The sequence below is a fragment of the Amphibalanus amphitrite genome, unplaced genomic scaffold, assembly GCF_019059575.1.
Source record: "Amphibalanus amphitrite isolate SeventyFive unplaced genomic scaffold, NRLGWU_Aamphi_draft 000827F_arrow, whole genome shotgun sequence".
NCBI classification, from domain to species: domain Eukaryota; kingdom Metazoa; phylum Arthropoda; class Thecostraca; order Balanomorpha; family Balanidae; genus Amphibalanus; species Amphibalanus amphitrite.
In genome coordinates, this window is record NW_024882321.1 from 35,891 (window position 1) to 63,208 (window position 27,318).

Genomic DNA, 27,318 nt, shown 5'->3' on the forward strand with positions numbered 1-27,318 from the left:
CATCCCACGTTGGGTGCTCCTGAGGTCCCTCCTCAACTCTGACCACGTCCCCGTGGTCGAGTACCAAGAAGGGCGGCCCTCGAGTGGAGGGTACCGGTCGTCGACTGCCATGCCAGGCGTGAGCTGCCCGCCTGGATACGTCGAGAGAAGTAGCACCTCCTCACGATCGGGTTCTAACCATGTCCTCATGGCCGCAGGGACTGGGCCACGCGTGAGGTGGGATGGTGGGAGGGCTTTTCAGCCCTATGTGGGGTACCGCCCTCCTGAAGAGGTCACACTCAAAAAAGGATCCCCACCGGCCTAGCCGCCTCTGCACTAGGGTCGGTGTAGATAGGGGTGCTCCGGCACTCTGAACGGCGGTGAATAACTTGACCTGCGGTACACATCTCGCGCAATGGAGTTCATGCTGCAAGGTGTGTCCTCCCGGATGATCACCCGGAAACTGACCGCGCTCGAACTTCTGACTACGATTCGTCTCTGCAATCAGCTGTATCATCTCCCGATATCGACTCGACTGCGTCATCCACCCAGACCTCGAGCTCGTCCCCGCAAGGTACTTCTCGATCGGTGAGGGGTCGCCGCGCGGGAGCTCGTTGCCGGCACACAAAGTCTTCCAGACTTCTTCACTCAAATCTGATGATCGGATACTGGAATGTCCGCGGGGCAAGGTCCAAACTCTTGGAGCTGGAGACCATCTCGGAACGGTACGATGTGCTTCTTTTGCAGGAGACGCTGCTCAGCACTCCCCACTTCTTCCGGCTCCCAGGCTTCAGCATCATACGTCACGACTATGGGAGGGGCATCCTCATCGCTGTCCGCGACCGGCCCGGCTTGACATGGAAAACACTGGACTGCACCGACTTCGAACCAGGGGACTACCTGATCCAAGGGGTGTCTGTTGGAGACGACCGACTGCGGGACGCCGTCAGCGTGTACAACGTGTACGCATCACACTGCTCCGCCGTGGATGACTGGCGGTTTCTGGAGCAGATCGAGAACCTGCCAGGCCCCTCGCTGGTGCTCGGTGACTTCAATGCGCGGTCTCCAGCCTGGTGCGCCAGCGGTCTACACAACTCTAACGGCAAGGCACTGGAAGAACTGCTCTCAGACTCCGGTCTGCAGCTGCTGACCTCCCCCACCCCGACGCGTCTAGCTGATCGTCCGGGTGATTCAGACACCACGATCGACCTCGCCTTCTCCGCGGGGGATGTGCCTGGCGACGTCTTCTGGGCCCCAACCTACCACGGTGCCAGCGACCACCTACTGTGCGAGGTTCGTGTCCGGTTTCCGAGGACCGGGCCCTCGCCTTCTGCTCAGAGACCTCGCCTGTACCATCTTCGTCAAGGAGGTACAACCCTCCACTCCACCTTGCTCTTCAAGGAAGCCAAGTCAAGACGGCGCCAGGGACGAGAAGCAGCCGCGATGCCCACTCGGAAGCAATGGTGGACACCGGAGGTAGATGCAGCATGGCGCAACAAACGCTCCGCGCTGAAACATTGGCGTGCCGCCAAAACATCGTGTGACGCCTCCACCAGGGAGACTGCTCGCTCAGCCAGAAACAAGGCCGACGCCGTATGGAAGCGGATCACCCTCTCGTCCAAGCGCAGGTGTTGGGACGTCTTCTTGCAGGAGAGCTACAGAGACTCGGGCCAGTTCTGGCGTTTCATCGGTTCCATGGGCGACTCAAAACCGCAGACCTCCAGCATGCAGATGGTGGCGGGCTCCCGCATCCTGCGTACCGACGAGGAGAAGGGATCCGCCTTTCTGCAGCGTTTTGTTGACCAGTGCTCCCGCGGCGACATGTCCAGGAGAGACGAAGCAATCCGAGACCTTTCGTCCAGACTACCGCAACTCGCTCCATCTGAACTCTTCGGCATGGACGACCTCACTCGGGCGATCGAGCGCATAGGACAAGTATCCCCAGGACCCGACAGGATTCCAGCCTCTGCTCTCAAGAACCTCTCTGCTCAGTCGAAAAGTCGGCTCCTCTCAGAGATCAACGAGTCCCTGGTCTCCGGCATCGTGCCCACCGAGTGGTGCGACAGCGTCCTCGTCCCAGTTCCCAAGCCAGGGAAGGATCACCACCGCCTCGAGGGCCACCGGATAATAGCAGTACAAAATCTGCTTGGGAAGGTGGCTGAATCCATGGTATGCGAGAGGCTGGCGTCACATCTGGAGCCTCGGATGCCTCCCGGCATGGGCGCATACCGCAAGGGACGGTCCACGTGGACAAACGCAGGGGTGGTAACGCACGTCATCTCCGAGGCCTTCGAACGTCGAGAGCAAGCCGTCCTGGTCGCCCTCGATCTTCAGGACGCTTACAACATGGTGTCTCTCCCCAAGCTGGCCCACCGTCTCCTCGTCCTCGACACGGACGTGCGGCTGACCAGATGGATCATGGCAGCGCTGCGATCCCGGAGATGCTCCATGAAGTGTGGCAGGTGGATGTCCGACTGGACGGACGTTCCCACCGCACTGCCCCAGGGGTCACCCCTCTCGCCCATCTGCTTCAACGCCTACTTGCAGCCCATCGCCTCCATCATCACGCCTGACAACGCAATCCTTTTGTGCTACGCAGATGACATCACCATCGTCGCGTGGCACAGGGACATCTCCTCAGCAATCGGCACCGCTCAGGAGGTGGTCAACAATGTGAAGGCCGCATGCGACCATCTCGACATGGTCATCAACCCTCAGAAGGCATCCGTCACTGTCTTTGGAAAGCGCCGCCCCACCCAACCGTTGGAAGCGGTGGTCTACGGGGGTGAACCCATCTCCTACTCTGATCAAGTAAAGCTGCTGGGCGTGACGCTGGACCCGGCTCTCACCTTTAACGCCCACGCCGACTCAGTGCGCAGCAGATGCGTTCGCGCTCTGTCAACGCTGAAAGCGGCCTACAGCAGGGGAGTTGACTTGAGACGGATCAGTCATCTCTATCGCTCGCTTGTCCTCTCTCGAATCACCTACGGACTCGAGATCATCAATCCGCTGAAGACAACGATGGACAAGCTCGAGCGGATCCAGAACAGCGCTCTCCGACTCGCCACCGGGTGCCCCAGACAGACGCCGGTCACTGCGCTGAGGTACATGTTTGACCTGCCCTCCATCGTCGACCTACACGAAGTCCTACGAGCCAGAGCGGTGTGCATCGTCGCCTCCGACTGCGGCCATCCCTTGCACGACTTCGTCGACCAAGCCCTGGCACGCGCTCCACTGGCACGTCTGCAGCGCACGGGCTGGCTGCGCGATGGGACCAAAGCTCTGCGCGGTCTCTGCGGTCGGCACAAGATCCGCAGATCTCACCTGTGGTCTGCGACGCCTCCCGCCACCAGATGCCGATGGACCTTCAAGATCGACCTCTTCAGCCGCACCGACCGTGAGCTACCACCACACGTAGTGAACGCCATGTTTGAGGAGGTCCTGGCCGACACCAGCAGTGAGCTCCCACAGCCCCTCGTCGTCCTGGCCACTGACGGTTCTGTCACCACAAGCACCCCAAGATCGGGATGGGGGTGTGTGATGAGGGAGTCAGACGGCAGCCTGCAGACCCACCGTGGAGGCTGTAACCTTCGCCTCTCTAGCATGAGGGCTGAGCTGGAGGCCATCTTCCGCGGTCTGGATCTTGCCAGAAGCGCCCACCCTGATCTAGCCGCGTGCATCATCTGCACCGACTCTCAGTCTCTCCTGCGCAAACTAGAGAGCGGATCGGCTCCTCCGGAGTGGCACGACCTCCCTCAACAAGTCGTCTGGGTATACTGCCCAGGGCACGCCGGAGTCCAACTGAACGACAGAGCCGATCACCTGGCTGGCAGCGGTTCTGCTTCCGACTACCTGGAGCTCGGGACGCAGGACATCCAACTCATCATACGGGATCGACAGCTGAGCAGCCGCGACGACGGGTCGTGGGAGGAGAGGAGGATGAGCGAGAGAGGCCTGCAGCGGGGTTGGGCGGCGAAATCCACCTCCCGTGGCCGCGCTGCCCACACGATGTGCCAGCTGGCCACTGGTACTCTCTCCCGAGCGGCGCTGACCAGGGTGTTCCAGCTAGGAGGAGCAGAGGCTGCTTGGGGCCAACTATTGGGCCTCCGCCGGCTAACGACGCTGCCGCTCGACCAGTAAGACCAGTATTAGATAATAGACGGCTGCAAATATGTGCCTTTATGCAGTTGTGGGCATTTCATAACACATTCTGTCGTTAATTTATCTTCCGTTACTGGCCGAGCAAACGTGCTTTCTCCAAAAGCCATTAGGCTGAGCGAGTGAAATCAGCTGCGACCGCAGGCCAATCAGTCCAGAATTAATTGACACGGGTGAACAAATGAACACCTCTGTATACCGCTGAGGGAAACGGAATGGCGCTAACAAACACATGTTTATACCGTTTATAAGGAGATAAACCGCGAGTAGGTACTCTGACACAGGAACGGATAAAAGCTAAAAGCGTTATTTTGTGCCGCTCTGTTTTCATATTTTCAAACATTTGCAGAGCAAACAATGGGCAAGGTAGCTCTGTGTGGCATATTGGAGAGCATAAATTGAAAGGTTTAAAGTAAGGTGAGGCAGGAAACGGAAAAAGCCAGCGCGAGAAAGTTGGTGAAAAACATGCATATGAAATAATTTTGCAATTAAATGGCAGAGCAACGTAAAAAGAAAACAATGATCCAGTGGGACAAAAAAGAATGAATGCCAGTCCAAATGGGGTTACGAAGGACCTTGAGATACCGAATATAAAAGAGACGATTACGGTTGGGTCCGTTTTTACAATGGGGGACCCGGCATTCCAATACAATAGGAGTTCCGCTTCCAACCAACGGTAGAGATTCAGGCACGACAGAAGTGAGGAGAGCTCTCTTTCGATTTCGAGCGCGAGTATCGAAAGACAAACGAAATGCAGCGACGTGTGTGATATAGTAGCAATGAAAAGTGCTCGCAAGGGATGATAGCTTTAGAAGATGGATATCGACACTGATGGGAAATTAATGAGGAAAGGTTGGAAGGACAGCGGTACACGTATGGAGAGGGAAAGGGAGAGGGAGAGAGAGAGAGAGAGAGAGAGAGAGAGAGAGAGAGAGAGAGAGAGAGAGAGAGAGAGAGAGAGAGAGAGAGAGAGAGAGAAAGAGAGAGAGAGAGTCAAGGAGCCACAGGGAGGGGATTCCTCCCTCGGCGGTGACGCCTGGCACGTCGACACGTGCCTACGACATACCGGCACATTCCTCCCAACACCAAACACTCCCAGAGACCAGATTACGCAACATGTCGCGGGGCAGACAGGGCGAGCACGGGCCGGGGTAACGGCCGCTGACCCAGCGTGCCCCGGGGCTATTTCTGCCCGGGTCGGCGGCACTGTTTACTGGCACCAGAGGGGAGCGGGGGAGGACCGTCCCGCCGACGGGGAAGTCTCCCGACTCCCGCGGGGGCAGTCGCTTCATCACGAGCCGCCGCCGGGTGACGGGTTTACACGGGACGCCATCAGCCGGCCCTAAGGCAATCGGCGCCAGTGTCGGACGGAACGCCAGTTCAGAGCGCCGTGAGTCGAGATAGTAAAGAAGAGAACTAAAGCAGACGTCGTAAGCATCACTTTGGCAGGATCTTCCTCATGCACCTGACATTGAAAACAGCTGTTCCGTATGTGCCGGTAGTTTTTGTCGTTTGGTAATCAATAAACAAGACCCGTTGAGACTTAAATACGAATTAAGCAAACAAGTGAAAATAGAATCCACGATGCTCAACAAAGCGCAGGTAATATATGGTGTCTGCGGTTGGTAAGCCAGCCCTCTGGGGGTGCTATTATCAACAGCCGCAGCGCGGGAGCGGCCACGGTCCGATTGTCGCCGCCAAGCGGGTTGGCCGCGCACCGTCGCGTCGGCTCAGCGGCGAGACATCATCAATCCTGGCCAATCTAACATTCGCCGCCGCCGCCGGCACCTCCGTCTGGAGCAACAAAAAGCCGCACCAATGAATCATACGGCTCCCCCAGCCCGGCGGTTTTTACACTGCCCGCGTGAAATCCCGGTAATCTCCGAGCTGTCACGAATAGTAATGGTGCCATATGACCCGACCGCAGAGAGCTGTTGGGAGAAGATAACTCAGCGGCCCGGCCGGTGACGCGCCGGTTTAGGGCCGCGGTGGGACGGTTTAGGGTCTCTCGGCACGAGGGTTTAGGGCCTATCGGCATGGGAGTCTAGGATCTTTCAGTGCGCCGGTTTAGGATCTCGGTGGAACGGTTTAGGATCTCTTGGCGCGAGGCTGAGGATCTCTTGACACGGTTTAGGGTGTCTTGACAAGAGGGTGCCAGCTCTCTCCGCACGCGGTTTAGGATCTCCAGCGGTCGCGATCTCACCTGTGTGTGTTCGCTGGTGGGCCTTGAGGTGGGACGACTTGGTGTAGACCTTCTTGCAGCCGGAGAAGAGGCACTTGTGTATCCGCCGCTTGCCATCTGGCGAGGAGTCGGCGCGCGCCGGCCGGCCGTGGCCCGCCTTGAGCGACAGGCCCGGCAGGCACGAGATGAGGCCGCCGGCGCGCGACGTGAAGCGCACCTGGAGCGTGCCGCGGCCGGCCAGCCGCGCCGCCGACGGCCACTCGGGACTGGAGGGCGGCGTGAGCGAGTGGGCCAGCAGCCGGCCGGCGGCGTCCTCCATCTCCGAGTCGCTCTCCGACTCGGGCTCCTCGGTCTTGACGCTGGCCGTCTCCCAGTTGGCCGACGAGCCGGAGCTGACGCTGAGCGAGTCGAGCGAGTCGCGCGACGAGAACAGGTACTCGCCGTCGTCCGGCTCCGGCTCCGACTTCCACCGCGCCGCCGCCGAGTCCAGCTCGGACGGCAGCTTCTTGTACGACTTGAGCTTCGGCTCGTCCTTTAGGTACTTCTCCATCTCGTAACATGTCTGAAAATGAAAGAAACGCGCACTTAGCATTGCATTTATTTAGCCACCCGGTCAATAACGACTATCGTTTTATCATCAATTGCCGGGCTGTGTATGCGCATTAAGTGGTTAGTGCATCTCATTCAACATTGTGTTCTACCACTGATGGCTATCCAAACTCACTTTATCATGCTGATAATATACTCAAGCATGACTTGCAGATTACCAGAAACACGGTCCTCCCCAAAGACCCCGATATCAATCCCATTATTTCATATCCACAAGGGAACGTCGACCGACTTAGCATTCAAACCGCCGACCACCCTGCATATTCATTTGATCGACGTCTTGCACAAAGAGGCCCGCCTGTCAGCGCTGGCGTTTTGAACCGACATGTGCTGAGTTTGGGATTTTTGACGTCGGAAAGTTGACAGCCCGTCTGCCGGTCTGGGAGGCTGCACCGACAGAGTTCCACAGCCTTTGTGGAAGCTCTGTTGTCGGCGGCCGGGACGGCGATCAAAGTTCTTCATGGAAAAGTTGCCGGTCGAACACAGCGGCGCGTGAACGTACCGGTCCGCTGAAGCTGCGCCGGTAATGGACGCGGACGTGCTTCACTGCAGGCATCGGGCCAGACAAAGGCGGGGTCGGAGAACTGGTGACCAGGGGTGAGCACTGACCAGTCTAACTTCCCGACATGGACGATATTTGGGTCATTATGCTCCTGTGATGTAATTAGCGCAGAGGTTAGATGAAGCGAATAAACGGATGTGAATCAAACGATGCAATGGTAGAGCTTCAACCAGCATTAGCCTTATGAAACCACATACAAAAAGGTTCTGCTTTATTCAAGCTGACATGACATCTTCCAAACAACTATGACGTTCAGGCATCCTATGAACAGCGCCACCTTTTCCAGGTAGCTCATACGCACAGTCTCGCATCCCCACCGTCCTCCCAGGGTACCCTCCGAGCAGCCACCCGCGGCCCTATCCCCGGCGCCGGTAGCGTCAGTGACACCTTCCAGCCGGTAAACAAACCATCTCGGGTATTGACGGACGAAAAACAGTGCCGAACAAACTGCTGGCGGCGCGCCGGTGAGCCAAGCTGCTGCGTGAGCCCACCCTCAGCGGGCTGACCGGCCGACGGATCCCCTCAGACAGCCGGACCGGCCGATAAACCTTTTAGAGAGCAGACCGGCAGGAGGTGAGCCCGTGCGAGCCCACCCTCAGACCGGACGGAGGTCAGCCCGTTTCAGGGACAGACAGGGAGACAGGTGGTTCGGCCGCCACCCTCCCCCGCTCAGACGGGTTATTTCGAGCCGTGGGCGGCGGATCACAGTCGATCCCGCCCTCCGTCGTCCCTCCATCGGCGTCAGGTGGACGACCATCCGACCAGACGCGCCCCAGTTCACACCCACTCGGCGCTAAAATCCCACCGCCGCTCCACCGCCCGCTCGGGCCACAATCGTCCGTGTCCGGTCGTTTTCGCCGACATTCGAATTTCACACCAGCACGGTCCCATTGAGGCGATCCGTCTGCTCGGTCGCTGGGGAAGGGTGTTCGGACGGATCAACGCTCCTCAGGCGTGCCGACCTCGGGTGGCGTGGAATTAAACCCGAAAAGCCCGACACGACGCCGACGACAGATGAAAAAAGCCAATCTGTAAAATGCTGCTTTCACGAGGTAACTAGCAGGCGGTGGCGGTTGGATAACGACGGGACTTATGGTCGGGACGGGGTGTGAGAGGACGAAAAGGGCCATCCGACCGAGGGGGGAGGTGGGGGAGGGCTCGAAATGGCGCCAGGCCCGGGGAGGGCGTGTCTGTACCCTTCTGACCTGCCCCAGCGCCGCCGACCGAAATGGAGCCCTATAGAGCTCGATTCTCCCCGATGGCCCGACGGGACACGACCGTCGCGGCCGGTTTACGGCTGACTTTATCGTCCTGACCTTCCCACTGCCGGCGGCGTCGGGCCAGACCGGCGCCATCGGCCGCCACTCGACATTAGCACCGGCCCCGTGCGCCGTCCACGCGCCACCTGACCCGACCCCGTGGCGCCGGAAACTTCGACCGGCGGCGGACGGCTCACGGACGGAGCCCCGGTACGGGACACGGCTCACGGACGGAGCCCCGGTACGGGACACGGCTCACGGACGGAGTCCCGGTACGGGACACGGCTCACGGACGGAGCCCCAGTACGGAACACGGCTCACGGACGGAGCCCCGGTACGGGACACGGCTCACGGACGGAGCCCCGGTACGGGACACGGCTCACGGATGGAGCCCCGGTACGGGACACGGCTCACGGACGGAGCCGCGGTACGGGACACGGCTCACGGACGGAGCCCCGGTACGGGACACGGCTCACGGACGGAGCCCCGGTACGGGACACGGCTCACGGACGGAGCCCCAGCACGGCTCACGACTATAGACACTGGCCCGACCCTGGCCAACGCTACTTTCCGAGGCGGCACGCCGAACTTTCCGGCAAATTACAGACGCGGCGCGGTCGTGACAAAGACGGTGCACCGGCGGCGGAAGCGGTGTTTATTGTGTCTGGCGAGCCGACACCGGAACCGGGCCAAGCGACAAGCTCGCCGTCGAGCAGCGCCGATAAACACTAAACAGGTGCAATGCGGGAGAATCGGACCGAGTGTGCTGTGTGACAGTGCTCACCGGCAATGGAGGTGACTGAGTGAGAGGAACGTGACGAGAAGAGCGTCAGAGCCACGGAGACGGTAGGGGTAGGCTGAGACCTACACACTACACAGCGACCAGGCTAAAGGCATCCAAAAGTGCACAGTCATCTGTGCAAGGGATATTTGCATGAGTGATCAACTCATAGCGGCGACGCGGCTATGGAAGGTTAGGACCCTGCCCGGGCGCCACTGAACGTGACCGGAGCAAAGGGAGACGGGGGTCGGAGACAGATAAATCACCCCGCCGACAGACGCGGGACAGACCCTGACTAGGGGTGGTGCGAAGGGGAGTGTAGGAACGGGCGCGCCGCTGGCAGGAGAGCCGAGAGGCGCGAACGGCAGTCGTCGACTGCGACGGACGGCGAGTGGAGCAGAGAGTGGGCGAGAAGTGAGCTAAGGAATCCGTGCGGAGTGCCAACGGCTACGAGGATTACCTGATCACGCACTCCTTAACGCCGACATGGCCGCCGGCGAGTGGAGCGGAGAGCGAGCGAGAAGGGAGCCAGGGAAGCTGTGGGGAGTACCAACGGCTACAAGGATTCTATGGTCAGGCACACTAACGCCGGCACGGCAGGTGAGGCGTATCGAGCACGGCTCGGGGGTACGTACAGCGGAGTGCGGTTCCTTGCGGCGACACCACGAGGATGGTTGCCCGGCGACTGACGCGGCGCCACCATGAGGATGGTTCCCCGGCGACTGACGCGCATCTATTCAGAGGCATATTAAGCGCACACGCAATCGTAAAGGAAACCGGGGAGCCTGGTAGGCACGCTTTGAAGGGTCGTGCAACGCGGCACCCCAACCTGCGACGCGATACACACAAAACACCTGGACCTGGTTCCGGCCACTCTACAACTCATGCACACACATCAGGTCCGCCGCCGACCCCTCGGCTACTCTGCAACTGCAATGCGTCCGAGGCCACGCTACTCCACACGGCACATACATCAGTCCCGCTGCCGACGCCTCGGCTACTCTGCAACTCACGCACATACATACTCATGCACATGCATCAGGTCCGCCGCCGACGCCTCGGCATGCACATACATCAGGTCCGCCGCCGACGCCTCGGCACGCACATGCATCAGGTCCGCCGCCGACGCCTCGGCACGCACATGCATCAGGTCCGCCGCCGACGCCTCGGCACGCACATGCATCAGGTCCGCCGCCGACGCCTCGGCTACTCTGCAGTAGAGATGTCCTCGGATACAACTTTTCGGTATACCGATACCATACTGATACCAACTCGGTACTTCGTATTTGATTCCTAATGTGTTCGGTATTTTGTTGGTATAATGCACCCTAGGTTGGTACTTGGTTTGGTGTCGGTATTCCGATTTTCCGTAGTTGACGTCACTACTCTGCACCGCACATGCATCAGGTCCGCCGCCGACGCCTCGGCACGCACATGCATCAGGTCCGCCGCCGACGCCTCGGCTACTCTGCAGTAGAGATGTCCTCGGATACAACTTTTCGGTATACCGATACCATACTGATACCAACTCGGTACTTGGTATTTATTCCTAATGTGTTCGGTATTTTGTTGGTATAATGCACCCTAGGTTGGTACTTGGTTTGGTATCGGCATTCCGATTTTCCGTAGTTGACGTCACTACTCTGCACCGCACATACATCAGGTCCGCCGCCGACGCCTCGGCACCCACATGCATCAGGTCCGCCGCCGACGCCTCGGCTACTCTGCAGTAGAGATGTCCTCGGATACAACTTTTCGGTATACCGATACCATACTGATACCAACTCGGTACCTGGTATTTGATTCCTAATGTGTTCGGTATTTGTTATCATAATGCACCCTAGGTTGGTACTTGGTTTGGTATCGGTATTCCGATTTTCCGTAGTTGACGTCACTACTCTGCACCGCACATACATCAGGTCCGCCGCCGACGCCTCGGCACCCACATGCATCAGGTCCGCCGCCGACGCCTCGGCTACTCTGCAGTAGAGATGTCCTCGGATACAACTTTTCGGTATACCGATACCATACTGGTACCAACTCGGTACTTGGTATTTGATTCCTAATATGTTCGGTATTTTGATGGTATAATGAACCATAGGCTGGTACTTGGTTTGGTATCGGTATTCCGTTTTTCCGTAGTTGACATCAATACTCTGCACTGCACATACATCAGGTCCACCACCGATGCCTCGGCTACTCTGCAACCCACGCACACACATCAGGTTCGCCGACAACGCCCCGGCCACTCTGCAAATCACGCACATACATCAGGTCCGCCGCCGACGCCTCGGCTACTCTGCAACTCATGCACATGCATCAGGTCCGCCGCCGACGCCTCGGCTCCTCTGCTACTCATGCACACACATCAGGCCCGCCGTCGTAGCCTCAGCCACCCCGTAAACTCTGCACCGGCATGGGTCGAGAATATGGTATGGCAAAGCCATACCAACTTTTCAGGGTAAAAGCTACGAAATTTAAGGATTTCAGTTTGATAAGAATAAAACACGATAGTATTGTTTCAAGCAACTGGCGCCATACCAACGTTGAAAACAATTCTCCACCCATGTTCGCACGTACATGAGGTCCGCCGCCGACGCCTCGGCTACTCTGCAACTCACACACATGCATCAGGTCCGCCCCCGACGCCTCGGTTACTCTGCAACGGCACATACATCAGGTCCGCCGCCGACGCCTCGGCTACTCTGCATCTGCACATGCATCAGGTCCGCCGCCGACGCCTCGGCTACTCTGCAACTCACGCACATGCATCAGGTCCGCCGCCGACGCCTCGGCTACTCTGCAACTCACGCACACGCATCAGGTCCGCCACTGACGCCTCGGCTACGCTGCAACCCTTGCACGTAAGTACATCAGGACCGCCGCCGACGCCTCAGCTACTCTGCAAATCATGCACATACATCGGGCCCGCCGCCGACGCCTGGGCTGCACTGCAACCCCCGCACACACATCGGGTCCGCCACCGGCGCCTCGGCTACTCTGCAACCCATGCACACGCATCAGGCCCGCCGCCGACGCCTCGGCTACTCTGCAACTTACAGGCGCCAGGTGCGCCGCCGTCACCTCGGCCCTCTGCAACACGGTAGGCACTTAGCTTACTAAAGCGCATTTTAGTGACATCAGAGCCTGAGTCGATCGCCGGCGAGCTGGTCACTCGTGGAGATGTTCACCGCCGTACCGTACAACACGGAACGCAGACCATTTAGTCACGCCGGCGATTCGATCAGAGTCTGGCAGGCGTAGTTCAGACACGCTATTGTCAATTGTCATCGCATATAACATCTTGCCAAGCGTGACACGAAACCTGCCTGGGAGCCGCTTCAATAGCGAGATAAAGCAGCACTTGTTGACGAGGCAACGTGGCGGGGTTGGTTAGATGAGTGCATGTGGGTGCATGTGTGTGCATGTGTATGTAGGTGTAGGCTGACCCACTGATCGTCTGTTTTATATTAACGACTCCAGGGTACAGGAAAGCCTCAATTACGTGGATGTGCCCTATGACGTGAATACATACATACATACATACATACATACATACATACATGCATACATACGTAGATACATATACAAAAGGTTCGCCGCCGACGCCTCGGCTGCTCTGCAACTCGACATTCTTTTTCTCGCCGGGACTGGAAAACAGCATCTCCATTTTTTTTTCGTCTCAGAGACCAGCTTTGGGATAATGCCCCTTGTCAAAACAGACCACGCATTTCGAGAAGCGCTTCCGAACGCAACTTGATGGGCATACGCTGCCGCAGAAACACATCTCAGCCAGTCACCTTGGAGGCTCGGTTTAGCACTCAAAGAGTCCCTTTGTAAAAAGGTCTCAAAGTATTTTCTAAGTGGCCGCCTCCGTACTTCGGCAAATCGACATACGCATACATCCGGTCCGGCGCCGACGCCTCGCCTACTCTGCCTACACTACACACCTGGTCCGCTGCCGACGCCTCGGCTACTCTGTCTACACTACACACCTGGTCCGCTGCCGACGCCTCGGCTACTCTGTCTACACTACACACCTGGTCCGCTGCCGACGCCTCGGCCACTTTGCGCTTAACACACACGCACACGCACACACACGCACCCCCCCCCCCCACACACACACATACACACCCTGCCTGCGTCATGCATCGGCTGCTCTGCAACTCGACAGGCATCTAGCTATCGACAGACTATGAACTTCTTTCGTCCAATGTCTGAAACACTGGGCTCAACGGTGGCAGACGAGACCGAACGAACAATCCGCACACACTGAGAAAACAGTTTCTCCATTTTCGGTCTCAGAGATCAGTTTCGGGCTAATGTCCCCTATTCAAAACAGATAACACATTTTGAGATTATTTTCTGAGCAACGCCATTGATCGCAGAAACAGAGCTCAGTCGGTACCTATTTTCGGTGTCAAGCTTTTAAAAATTAGTCTCACTATGAAACCGGTTTCCAGTCCGAACCCCAGTTTCGGTATCGCTTGAATCCAGTATTCGGGTACATGAGCCCTTAGGAAGCCTTACTGGAACCGTTTTAAAAAATCATGGACACATTTGAGGCTGGTTTCAGCGCTCAATTGAGTCTTTATTCAAACTGCTCTCAAAGTGTATTCTGAGTGCAGGAATCGAGCAAGCACAGACAAAATGCATGCAAGATCATGACCGGACACAACTACACCGACTACGCCGCTGCCTGCCGGCTCCCCAATCTCGAGACTCCGAGTAAGCGTCGCGACACTGCAATCTGCGGCAAGCTGGCAGCCGACACTTTCGCGCACCCTGCCCACCCACGGTAACCCGTGCGAGCAGCTGCCAAATGTGAGTCCCCATATGCGGTGGCAATGCAAAGTCGTCATCCCGCAGGCCAGAACGGAGCGGCAGAAAAGTCATCGGCGCCCGTGCTCACAGGCCTCATGAACAGCACGTGATTCTTAGGTAGGGGTAGGTGCGTTTAAAGTACGCTAACAATGCACCGTTCCTACTTTTCGTGAGGCGCTGTGCTTTGCGTGCGGTGCCATCACAGCACCGAAATCCATGCACAACCTTTTCTACCAGTCATTCACGGCCACATGGCCATACAAACCTCATTTATGTATGTGCGGTCGTATGAGCACGTAAACCGGGTCCGCCGCCGACGCCGCGGCTAAGTTGCGCGCAACATAGGTCTACGGGACCGCTGCCGACGACTAGATAATCTGCAGCACGATATCAAAGGCGAAACCAGGCCACTGATCCCAGATTCGCGGCATCCCATTTTAGCCAGCACCGATGACGTCGGTTTAGGCGCCGGGAAGCGTGCCGGGCTAAACATCACAACCCCGAGGCCGTGAACACGGGGGTCCAAGACCGACACGGGGACAAAACCATCGGATCGGACCCCCCCCCCCCCTCTGACCGCAGTGTGTCCAGGCATGGCTTCACACACACCGGAATATCAGCGAACGACACGGCAGGGCCGCCGGGAACCACAGTCGCCCCTCCCCCCCCCCCCCAAGGCCGCCCGCGCCGACCGCCAGTCAGAAAAGACAGCCATCGGCGGAGCCAGAGCCGGCCGCCGGCCGCTGGTACAGCCCCGGCACCGCCACGACACCGGACCGGCTGACGAGACAGTCAACGCCGGGGCAGCCGCGGGCCCGCCAGCCGGTACTGTCCGCGGGGCCACAGAGGCCCACAGTGGGGCCGCCACGGTCCTAAACTAGGCGACAGCGGCGGGACGGGCTGCCCGCCGCAACCTGATACCAGCCGACGCCGCACGACCCGGCTCCCCCGCTGGTCCCCCGGCGGCCACGAGAGGCAGACGACTAACGAACACCCCGAACACGGTCACGTTCCATTAGTGGGTCGCGGCGCCCCCACGCCGGTCGACAGTGAGTCACTGGCGGCACTGTGCGGGGAGTATGGGGTCCAGTCACAGCTGACTCAGGACGGGAGCCGACCTTGGGGTGGAGGGAGTCCCTCGGGCATCGCCAGCGGAACACACTGGGAACCTTTCCGCATGCGGCATGTGCCCGGATTCGTGGTCAAACCATTAACTGCTCAGCAGAGATCGAGAAAGGTGTGGGCAGCGGACGCTTAGCCTAAGACTTTTTCATTCCATTGGGTGTATTTGGCGTTTTTTTTAGGGGCCGTCCTACCCTACAAACGAGCCGACGCGAGTGGTTTCGGCCGCTGACAGCCAACTGAGGCGAACGCTTGGTGATAGTGGCGTGGGCAACGGGGGCCTAATCAACTCATAGCGGCGACGCGGCTATGGAAGGTTAGGACCCTGCCCGGGCGCCACTGAACGTGACCGGAGCAAAGGGAGACGGGGGTCGGAGACAGATAAATCACCCCGCCGACAGACGCGGGACAGACCCTGACTATGGGTGGTGCGAAGGGGAGTGTAGGAACGGGCGCGCCGCTGGCAGGAGAGCCGAGAGGCGCGAACGGCAGTCGTCGACTGCGACGGACGGCGAGTGGAGCAGAGAGTGGGCGAGAAGTTTCCCACCCACCCTCACCTAGTTAATAGATGCGACTTCGAGATTCGTCAAACCTGCATATCCTTAATCCCGACCATATACCTCGTCGTTATCACTCCGTCGGTGCGTTTTTTAGGGGCCGTCCTACCCTACAAACGAGCCGACGCGAGTGGTTTCGGCCGCTGACAGCCAACTGAGGCGAACGCTTGGTGATAGTGGCGTGGGCAACGGGGGCCTAAATCTAGTTCTGAATGAATGCACCAACATCAGTTTATATTGTCAGGCTACATAGCCGTAGAAAAGTTATCAGCGGAGCACAACCACCAGGATATGAAGTTTGGTTTCGATACAGTCAAGCCCAAACTACTGGAGCAGTTACCGAACCAGTTTCCGGACTCGGTCTCACCCTCCTTATTCAGCTCACGTCGGTATTTTCTCCGCGGTGCCCACGAGACGAGCTGGTGCGTGGTGCGTGCGTCTCGTGCTGTCAGACGCGGGCTGATAGGCCGGAGTCGCAGTCATCTGTATGCCCGCTCTGCTGGGGCAGCGGGGCTTTCGCGTAGGAAGGGACAGACACGGGCCGCGGTCAACGAACGCACCCGCCGCCGCCGCCGCCGCGCCGACACCGCTTTCGCCGCACGCCCAGGAACGCGCCGATTTCGCCGCGAACACCTCGGCCGCGCCGGAAGCGTCGCTCGGCGCGCGCTGTGGGCCGGCCCTGTCCGCGATCCGGCGGTGCGGAATGCAGACACCGGGTCTGGGCCGGCGCGCTGTTCGATTATTCATTAGCGTCTGGGCCGACAAACAGCTTCAGCCGAGGTGTTGAGGGCTCAATCTCGCGCGCAGACAGGAGCCCAGCCGCGATAAAACATGCATCGCCGAGCGGAATCGAACGCGCGACCTCGTAATCACTGGCCGTATCGGCGGCCACGTGACAACAACAAAACAGGGACGAGCTCTGAGCCGCCAAATAGCGCGTCCAGCCGAACAGCGACCCAATGAACGCACTCTGAGCCATCGATCTCGCTCACACGTTCGCTGTCGTGCGAGAGGCAGCGGCGTGTCACGCGTCTGAAAATAGCCGAGCTCGGTTACAAAGGAGACGGTCCGGGCGGGAGAGACGAAACCGAAAAATGTCCTCAGAAGTCCGTCACGACACGCAAAGCTCACGCCGGGAAGGTCATTTGCGGTGGACCTCGCCGTCTGAAAGTGTCTCAGTGATGGGGAAGAGACGGCGGCCGCCACTAATGAATGACCTTCACAGCGAAAAACGGCAATAAATTACAACCCTGACAGCATCCGTGGCAATAAATAATACCGACGAAAATAAACTACCTGCGCCGGCTCTAGATCGTGTGCTCTCTGGCGTGCGTCGGTGCGCTTCGTCACGCGGCACGTGCCGGCTGAAGGGGAGGGGAAGGGAGGGTGCTCTGTAGAGGAGGGGGACAGGTGCGTGCGGCCGCGGCGGACGGACGGGAGCGTATGTGTGTGTGCGTGCGACACATGAGTGGGACGCCGCACCTGAGCCCCACATCTGGGGGACTACGGGGACAGAGACAGGCGGGTAGGGGACAGACAGGTGTCGCCCGAACAATGAAAACGGTACGAAGAAGGACGCACACAGCGCCGCGAATACGGACGAGTTTATAAATTTAAAGAGATCTCTAAAATTAACGCGACGAGTCGGCCACAGAACGTATCCATCTATTTTAAATAGAAGTATGATGCCACATAGCTTGCCTTCCCGGGTATGCCCAAAACGCCCCAAATCAGCATCTGCGTATCCCGCACTGTCCCTGATCATGGGACAAAGCCTGAAACGCTGCCTTCGAGCAGACTTCTTTCTATGCTCTAACGAGGTAGCGCCATACGACCCTAATGACCCGGCTCTCATTTGGCGAGACGCAGCCTGTCGCACTCTGAAATCAGAATGTTTCTGCAATCAGTGGGCCGTCCCTCCCCAACCCCCGCCGCCTGAGCTCAGTGCGTGAGCTATCAAAATTAACTCTCCAGAATTCAGAGCCGCGCTGGGTGTTCCAGCTAGAGACTTTTATCATGCTAAATCACTGAAACGGGGAAGCATTAACATATGAATGCCATCTCCTGAATGGATCGGTTTCAATCACATCTCGTACGGCGGGCTATGGCGGGTTGCTGATTTTATAGAGTACCAGGACGGGTTACGTCCATTTCATGTCATTTTCCGGCGACATGTGGACACGCCCAGCCATGGCCGGCCGTAATTTAATCTGGAAATCCATCCCGCCGCGAATCTCGGACGTGTTTGAGCCCGTGACGTTTTCGTGAGTCCTCGTGCCGACAGCTGTCGCCAGTGTCGTGATTAAATCACGTGACTCTGTCGTCTGAACGTCCAGTCTGTATAACTATACACCCCATCACGTGACCGCCTCTGAGTCAGACTGAAGCTGACCTTTGCAAGAAGAGTACAGCGTCTGTAAATCACGTATCGCCACGCGGGTCGCTCTTGTCGCCTCACCCTGCCCCGTGACTATCCCGTGACCGTCCCAACGCTCCCACGGACCGGACTCCAAGGTCCGCAGTCGCTGCCCGCCGTCTGACAACTCAGAGACCTGACGTAGGCGACCGTGACGTGACGTACGCAGGCGTGACGTGACGCACAGTTGACAGTGGTGTGACGTGACGCACCCGCAAACAGGCGCGAGATAAGCGAAACACGCAGGAACCGGAGGAAACGCCTCAAACGCCGAATGATTGATGTGGGTTCGATGATGTCAGCTCGAAGGCCTGCCGAGGTCATTAAAGCTCACCGCGGACGGGTGACTCACTGTATCTTACTTCAGAGGTAGGTGATGTGAGGTGGCTCAGCTCAGACCAGTCATAAGACACGTCTCAGACCAGCAACATGTACGCTAAAGGGGGGAACATTGCCGAGGCGAGCGTTCGTAAGTACAATGGTGAGTAATTGCTGTATTCGGTTCGCAGACACTTAGTATGATGAATGGTGCAGATTTTAATTACCGGCGTCTGAATATAACGCCGATTTATCACCCAAAATTGCATTCTTAAGCACGACCACGTCATTCTCACAGCTGAGGTTAACTTTAACGGGCAGTGCTGCTAATGTGAAACCACGTCAAGGGAAATGGTCAAACATCCAGCGATCGTTAAGAGTATGAATTATGGCCGCGGCAAACTTCATGCACGATGAAAAACTGTTGGGCCGTTAAGTATCCCACCCTTTCCAGCCACCTCATGAAGGTTCCTGACGAATCCCACTTCAACACCGTCACAAAAACCTGCTGAACGTGCCTGTTTTAATGCAGCCCCTGCGAGCTGCCGTCTCAGCCGAGGCTCAGCCAGCGCTCGCACGCATCTCCATCGGCGCAGCAATTACTGGCGCCGGCGGCGGCCGCCCGCTCGGATATCAATTTGCCGAGAGTAATGTACCCCGAGGGTCGAGTGGAGCCCGCAGCCGACCGCATAACTCAGCCGCGCGATAAGAAACGACGACGCCAAATCTCGGGCGAGCCGAGCCGAGCAGCTGGCGCAGCTCGAGTCTCGCCGCATCGCCAGCGGGAGCGCGAGGGTCATGAACTAAGGAGTGACTACACCAACTATACGGAGTGTCCCAAGTGGCCTTTAGAGAGGGAATCTCCACAGTTGATGCCTTTTGAGATACATCCATCACAATTAATGTGAGCTAGCTGCACGGATGGGTCTGAGGGAGCCCGAGGCGGTCGCTAGGCGCTCACTCGCTGTGATTCGTCCTGCGGCTTCTGGCCACGTCTCCAAGGAAACGGTGGAGCACGATGGACGCGACGTCCAGCGATACTCCATCGTCATCCCAGGGCGGCAGACGGACCGGCCAGATCCTTCGCGACTTCATTGCCATTACTCAGAACCTCAGACTCAGCGGGGGAGGACAGGGGTCGGTCAGACTCGAGCTCAGGGACCGGAGGACGATGGCGAGGGACATTTGAGCCTGGAGAGCGGAGACTGACTGATTGACAACAGTCACCACAGCGACCAGAGAGAAACTGACTCCATGAGATTCCACCGATTCTAACCTTTTTATTTAGCGTGAGTAACGAATCTAATAGGCAAACAGCGAAACAACGGAGACACTGACAACAAAAAGACGAGCCGAACGACCCACGCGCCGCAAGAACGCTCATCCGTCGCCGATCGGGGTTTTGCAGTAAATCGATAGGCCCGGAGAGCTGCTGACGTTTTTGCGAGGTAGTCGTTTTTGCCGAGTGCAATCCGTACAAGATACAGCCGGCGATGCTGGTAAGCGCATTCGTCAGCATCAGACGACGACAGGGTAGGGGAACATCCATCAAACAGATGTCGGTTGCACGGCGTGCAGCAGCTGATCGATACACCGGGCAGAGGAGAACGATCGCCAGGGAAGGCCTGTAGCGCTACACGCGCCGAGCACAGGACACAGAACATTTGCAAAACATGGACTTCCCGCCGTGCTGCTCTGTGGCGGAAGTTTGACCCAATAGCGACATCTCTCGTATAGCCTGTCGAGCAGCTTTCATCCATCCGTGGTCTAGCGTGGCATCTCCATTGCCCCACAAGAACAGGGACTTTCCACGATAGCCTCAGTCCGTCGCGGTGTCTTTCAGCCCCCATGCATTCACCGTCCAGCCGTCTTGTCCAACAGCGTCCACCGTACCGACGGGTTTTCCACCCGGCATGTTCACTGTCGATTTGGTTTGCCCACGTTCCCATCGGATTGTCCCCACCTCGTCCGCCGGGCGTCCCTCGCGGACCGAGCACGCCACTCGGTTCGGCCGCCGCGCCGGTTCGGCTCGGTTCGGACAGCAGTTCGGCCAGCGGCCGCCTTCAGGCCGGTGGTTCCTTCAGCTAATGACCGGTGCCCGGGCGAAGACCGGCAATTTGGCCGACTCGCCACCACCATCCGTCAAGACCGGGGGCGGGGAGCCGCCGCCACCACCGGTAGTATTGGACAGGTCAACACGCCGCTGCTACCGACCGGTGCGGAACGGTGACACGGTGGCCGCTGACCGACCAGCTGGGGAAGCGGTGTGCCCGACTCACTGACTACCGCATCAGCGAGACTGGTCAGGTGGTTGACCTGCATCAAGCGTACTATCGGAGCTGGCTAGCTGTGACCGGCCGCTGCATCAAATGTATCCTAGTGAGGCTGGGCAGGGCGTGAAATCTAAAACAGTTGGCCGGCAGGTGTAAAGTTGGCCTTTCTCTGGGAGTCTATGTGGTGCTGAACGATGCTGACGGGGCGAAAGGTCAGCACCTTTAAACCGTCGTTATCGCGAGCGCACGGGGGTCAATGGGGATAATGGGTTCTTTCATTGGCTGCGGCGTTAACATTTCGTTCTGACATAGTTCAATATGGGGAGGGCATTAATGCCCAGGGCAGCGCTGGTGGATATGCATAGAATAGCCACATGTCAGCCACACAAAATTAATCGTGCAGTGATAGGGCAACAGACAGTGGAGCAAACTCACCTTTTCAGCCAATATCTATTGAGGAAAACGACTTTAGGAGCAAGGATGAAAGGCAGTCATTATATACCCGCAGCCGACATGACACGAGTCAAAAACTCTTTCACAGGATACGTTTAAATTGAAACATCAAAGTCGAAGAATCACCTGTGGCAGCTTGCTTTGACGACTGTTGTTCATCTGTCAAGTTAAAGACATGGATATGAGTCATTAAGGAGCAGCTTGACATGAAGGACCTCGGGCGGTGCCCGGGTAACGAGCAAAGATTGAGAGTCCGGACTAATTAGCGCCCGGTGATGGATGAAAATCAGATTTCGGTAATTAAAAGAAAACGAGACAAGTGGCTGACAATGTTTGTCGGGTGAAACAATGGGCGGCAGTCACATGAACGCTGTTCGCAGCCGGTTGTCATGTGAGCTGGAAAACAGGAAACTTCAGACGACAGACCATCAACTTGACTGAGTAGCTTGGACGGAGCACTTCCGTTGGGTAAGGGTTATCTGGTAATAATGCATAACAAGGGCGGAGTGAGTTAATTAAGAGGAACATGTAACGGTGCACTATGAACTGAAGCAAGTAAATAAATACGACCTGTGCGCTGCAAAAACAAAATATGCCAAACCAATTATTCCGGAGGAATTCTTACAACGAGGTAATTTTCAACTGGTTCCTTATTATTCTCTTCCCTTTCCTGATACACTCTCCGCCATCCAGGCTCCAACCGCTTCATCCACACAGCCCACGGCCAGTAGATAACCACTGTGTGCACAATACGCCGTCCTATAAATACAGGAAGTCTGCCGTATCGCTCACCGGTAGCCGGCAGCAGACAGCAACCTTGACATTCCGCACATTCCTACCGGGCGAGTTTCCGCCACGGTAACCTACCCGACTCTCCTCCCAGACTCGCGCCGCAGGTCCACGGGTCAGTTTTATCCCGTGCGTGTGCCACGGGGAGGCCTCTGACTCACCGGCAGGTCACCGTCGCCCTCGGGGCACCCGCTGAGTCACTGACGCGACCCCATCGATTGTGACGCTGACTCAGCGGGCGCCACGCACTACGGGTGGCCACCCACCCCGGTGCGAATCTGGACCCGGGGCTCAGCGGGGTGGCTAAAGGGTTGGGGAGGGGTGGCTAAGGGGCGAGGAGGGGTGGCTAAGGGACAATGAAGGGTGCAGTAGCGAAGGGCGGTATAGGAGGGAGACGCGAAAGGATTGAAGCCGAGGGAGAAGCTAGCAGACGTTACGTAGAAGAACACGTAAAAGACGTTAGCACTAAGCCTGTAACTAAGCTCTTGTAAGGATAGCAGGATGACGGTCGTCAGGTGGTTAAATAACAAATGATCAATGATACCATTCACCTGACGTTGCCATGTTGATTGCTAACTCGATGGTAATGGTGAGGGGACACTGTGGACCGGGGGACATCTGATGACCGTCCGGACAGCGATCATCGTCACTCAGATCGTGAACTTCCGGGCCATTGAGAGCGACCGTTCCAACTCATCTGCTATAGGAGAGCACATGAGCCAATGGAATTCCCTGGGGACCGACACGACTGGCAGAGGTGAACTAACCGGAGCCACCGGGAGCAGATGGGAGCCGCGCGTAATTTGACATGATCCGACGGTCATCGAGTCCGACGGGGGCTGACACTGGCGCCGTCGGCCGGCCGGCCGGAAATACGCCGTCGAAATCGATGCGGGCTGTGAAAACGGGCCAGCGCCGGCGGTCTGCCCGGTGACACGGCGGCGGCTCTCGTAAAGCGGCCGTAAACCTCCCATTAGGCGGCGGCAGCCGGGTCACCGCGCGATGAGCCGCGGCCCCCCAATTGGACGGAAGTCGATCGCAGACCAATGGCCGTCTCCAGACAGTTTATTTAGGATTGTTTCCCGATCGGCTACTGGTAATTCACTTCCGTCTGTTTGCGTGGGAACGATTTACCGGCCGGCGTGAAGGGCGACGGTACCGAGGAGGCTCGTGAGCCGATTTCCAACGGCCCACATCCGTCGATTTTAATAATGGGGGATGGCATTTACGTAATTCTGTACTTCCGGTCGCATGCGCATACGGTGTAATTAAATATGTCATGTCTGATCAGTCTGACAAGTTTCTGCCGTGAAACCAATGAGCTTCAAACAGACTCACGACACAGCGTGACATTTGTAGTAATTATTTCACCTGGTCATACCTTAACTTGTCACAGTCCGGCTAAGGCTTTACGGAAAAGGTGATCACGCCTTGTCATAAGGTGTCACGACCCCTGGAGGTCACGGGGAGCGCCGTGTCAGCCCTGATCACCGTCGTGACACACCTGACACGCACCTGACACGCGTGACACGCGCGCGATTCTCCGGCTGCGGGGCCGCACAATCTCCGCTGCGTGCGGCGCCGACCGTCGGCGGCCGTCGGGAAATTGAACTGTCAAACGACGAGCCGGTAGCCGACAGTAAAGTACCCGAGCCGCGTCTGCAGCCCCAAATGGCTGCGACAATAATGGCGTAATCCAGCCGGCGGCGGACCGAGAGTAAAATTAGCTGCCGTGTAGCGCGGGCTTCACGGTCCGCCAACCGGGTTAGACCGGCATTTAAGTGAAATGTGGCTCCGCCGAAAACGTCAGATAATGTCGAGCGGATGTGCAACTGTTTGGCTACATGCGGCCAGATCAGGACTGTTGGTTAGGTTTCCGGTAATCTGGGATTGGGTTTTGTTTCGGTCGGTACGAAGCAGGAGCTGTGTGTGACCAGCCGTCTAATTATGTATTTCACTTTCGCTTAAACGTTACTGCGGTAACTGTAGTTAATGAATGAGCACTGAACAGCAACGGTAAATACCTACCACAATCTTCTGCAGAAATAGACCATTCACAGGCGATTTATAAGACAATTATCCTACCGACTTTGTACACTACTCAGCACTAAAAACACATTCGAATATTGACCTTTTAGGTACGATATCGTCTGCAGCTTTCAAACTTAATAAGAAAGTAATAAATGACAGCCTTATGACTCATATTGCAGTCATTAACGAACCTAGCTTGAAAGACATAGCGCTACTACCCATGCATTCAACCAGCGCTCCTTTGCATACACAACGCAGCAACGCTAAAAGTTGCAAACTGACATTTTAGTAGTAAGTATAGCGACCTTTACGATAATGGATATTATGTAAAATATAGGCCCTAGATCCCCAGACGAAACTGAGACCTATCACACGATGGTGCAATGAGTCTGGTATAGCTCACCCCCACGCAAGCAGCGCGTCAACACCTGTCTGTCTGTCTGTCTGTCTGTCTGTCTGTCTGTCTGTCTACCAACCACTCATCTTCTGCTCGTCCGTCCAAACTGCTACACGACTCGTCCGCACTGCTAAATCACAATTTAACCGCGCCGTATTTCGCCGCGACGCTGGACGGCTAACTATCCGCGCCGGCGGCCGTTGTGGCGCGGACAAGACTCTGGCGACAATTACGGCGCACTCTGCCGGCCGCGCCGCCGTCTGCCAGAGGCTCTGATGGCTTGGAGAAGGGTTTGGTGCGGCTGTCGAGTGAGTGATGTGACGGCCGGCATGTGACACGAGTGAACTGACAGGAACGGCGGACAGAAGAGAAGTGCTTGGTCTGTTTGGCTGAGGTAGAGTGGCACTTTTACTACTGTCAGAATTACGAAATAAGCCGCTATTTTGTGAAATGTATATATTTTTATAGACGTGAATAATTTGGACGGGAAACCCCCAAATTTGCATGCTCGCCTTCGCTGAAGGCTTTCTTTTATCATTTTCTCGTTTCTCGCTGTTCGTTTCCATAACTTTCTCGTTTCCCGCAAACTTTCATCGCTATCCGTGATCGCAGGTCACACGGTATCCCTATCAGTATTCAGTAACGTTCCACTCCATTTCTTCGAAGTTACTGCCCTACCTACCTCCATTTTTGTCTTGAGCCCGTCACCCCAACAGCGCCACAACATGCCTCAGTCTCGCCGCGGTTCGTCTCGGTGCCGATCTTCCGACCGACCGGACGCGACTCACCGTGACGCAGACCCAGCATCTGACTTTAAAATCACCTCCATACGCGACGCAAGTGCAAATTCTGCATACACCACCGTCCAGAGGAGGCGAAAGGCACGCGGAGTGACGCAGCGACGCTCAAATCTCCGAGTCCTGTTTGCAATTCGAATCACAGTGAGCGAGATATTGAGTGGCCGTGTCGTTTCGCATACGTGTGTGACGTACCGAGCAGTGACGAAAGACTCGGGAAGGTTATGCACGGGTTTCCGAGAGACGTCACGTTGGATTTCGTATACGGAATGATCAAGGATCGTCATCAGTGGGTAGGCGTGGAGAGCAGGAGGTACTTACATACGTACGGCGCGGCGTGGGTAGCGGACTATGTGGGTGGGGGGGGGGGGGGCGGTCACTCCGACACAGCGTGCGTGTCACACAGGTGATTCATGTCAGATCTGACAGGTGACAGGCCACCACGGCCGCGGACAGGAGCCAAACACTCCCACCACACTCCAGGTGAGTCAGAATTACGGCACGGCGCGCGATCACGTGATTCCGGTCACGGCCGACGGTCGTGCCCCGCGGCGATTTCGGTCGCGCCGCGCGGTCACCGGCCGGCCGCCGCTCTGCGGTCTGGCAAATATCGTCGGGCGCGGTATAATGGATTCGCCGGCGGCTGTGTGGGTCACGGACCGACCAAATTGTGCCGGTAATGCAGCCGCCGGCTAACGCAATCACACCGCCGGCCGGCCGCAGAGCCGCGGTGCCCGGCAAACGTCCCGATTTGAACTAACTGGCGCCGGTCGACGGCACTGAACAGGAGGGCGAGCTCGTGCCGTCGAGGAGCCAGAGCCTCCAGACGAGGACCATGCGGCCCAAGACAGCGCTCCTTGTTGTCGCACAGAGCCACAATACGTCACCGGCCGTTTTGGTGGCACATTCTGTTCCTGATTCACGCTGCGTATGAAGAGCGTACTCGAGGCATTGTGTCGACGCCAACAGCCTCTCCAGACGATGACTGTGGATTTTCTACGCCGGCCGACCGTCGCCCCACGCCAGCGACAATGAAGAACGAGTCGGCTCCGCCTAATGCGAAGATGACCCAATTACCACTGACGTCAATCGGTCTTCATTGAGGGCGAACTTTGGGGTGTCGGCCCCGAGAGCAAGAAGAGCTCCGCCGCGGCCTGAGGCGTCATGCAGACTGGAATACCGACAAAAAGTGGTGAGAGGTCTGAGCCGTCCGCCCACGGACCCGGTCAGTGGCTGTGGGTAGGGTGATGAATTCGAGCCCGCGCCGCCGACGCTCAATACGTCGCCTACCGGCAGCGACAGACGTCGACGGCATGTAAATGGGCCGGGGAGCGGCTCCCCAGAGTGGAACCGGAGCGGAGCCGACGCGCGCCACTGCACGCCACCCCCGCGCCACTGCACGCCGCCCCGCGCCGGAGGACACGCCGCCCAGACACGGCGTGTTGCAGCGGGCGGGGAGGGCCGAGCGGGGCCGTGTTCTTCCCCCTGGAGCACGCGCGAGGCCTGTTGGGCCTGTCGGCGCGGCCGACATGCAGCTCGACATGCTGCGGAGAGGCTCAGACTATGTCCCGCTGCTTTCCGCATAATTCTGAGCCGCACGTGCAGAAAGCGTTCGCTGTTCAGCAACAGCGGGCAGAGCTGTAAGGTCTGCCTTCGTCTTCCAGCCAGTGCACTTAGATTAACTCAAGAACAGCCGACGGTAAATAAGAAACGAATGAGAACGAGCACACATGAATAGGAACGAGAAAATAAGGAATGAAAAGTGGAAACGAGAAACCAAAAATAGAGACGGAAAGGGATACGAGAAAAGA

At 57.5% G+C, this 27,318-nt stretch overlaps 2 protein-coding genes across 2 annotated transcripts in view; one reads left to right on the plus strand and one right to left on the minus strand.

The window, feature by feature from the left end:
* The first annotated feature begins 394 nt into the window (after positions 1-394).
* LOC122366724 lies at positions 395-4,119 on the plus strand. Its single transcript, XM_043339258.1, has 3 exons — positions 395-413; positions 767-1,265; positions 1,536-4,119. The coding sequence occupies exons 1-3, from the start codon at positions 395-397 to the stop codon at positions 4,117-4,119; spliced, it is 3,102 nt and encodes a 1,033-aa protein (XP_043195193.1).
* A 1,780-nt stretch (positions 4,120-5,899) lies between these two features.
* The window catches only part of LOC122366725 (Krueppel-like factor luna), a 65,514-nt gene continuing 44,095 nt past the window's right edge, over positions 5,900-27,318 (minus strand). The window contains exons 2-3 of the mRNA XM_043339259.1: positions 6,341-6,881; positions 5,900-5,931 (exon numbers count right to left, since the gene is read on the minus strand). Of these exons, the coding sequence (XP_043195194.1) occupies positions 5,900-5,931; positions 6,341-6,881 (573 nt within the window). The remainder of the gene's footprint in view (positions 5,932-6,340; positions 6,882-27,318) is intronic.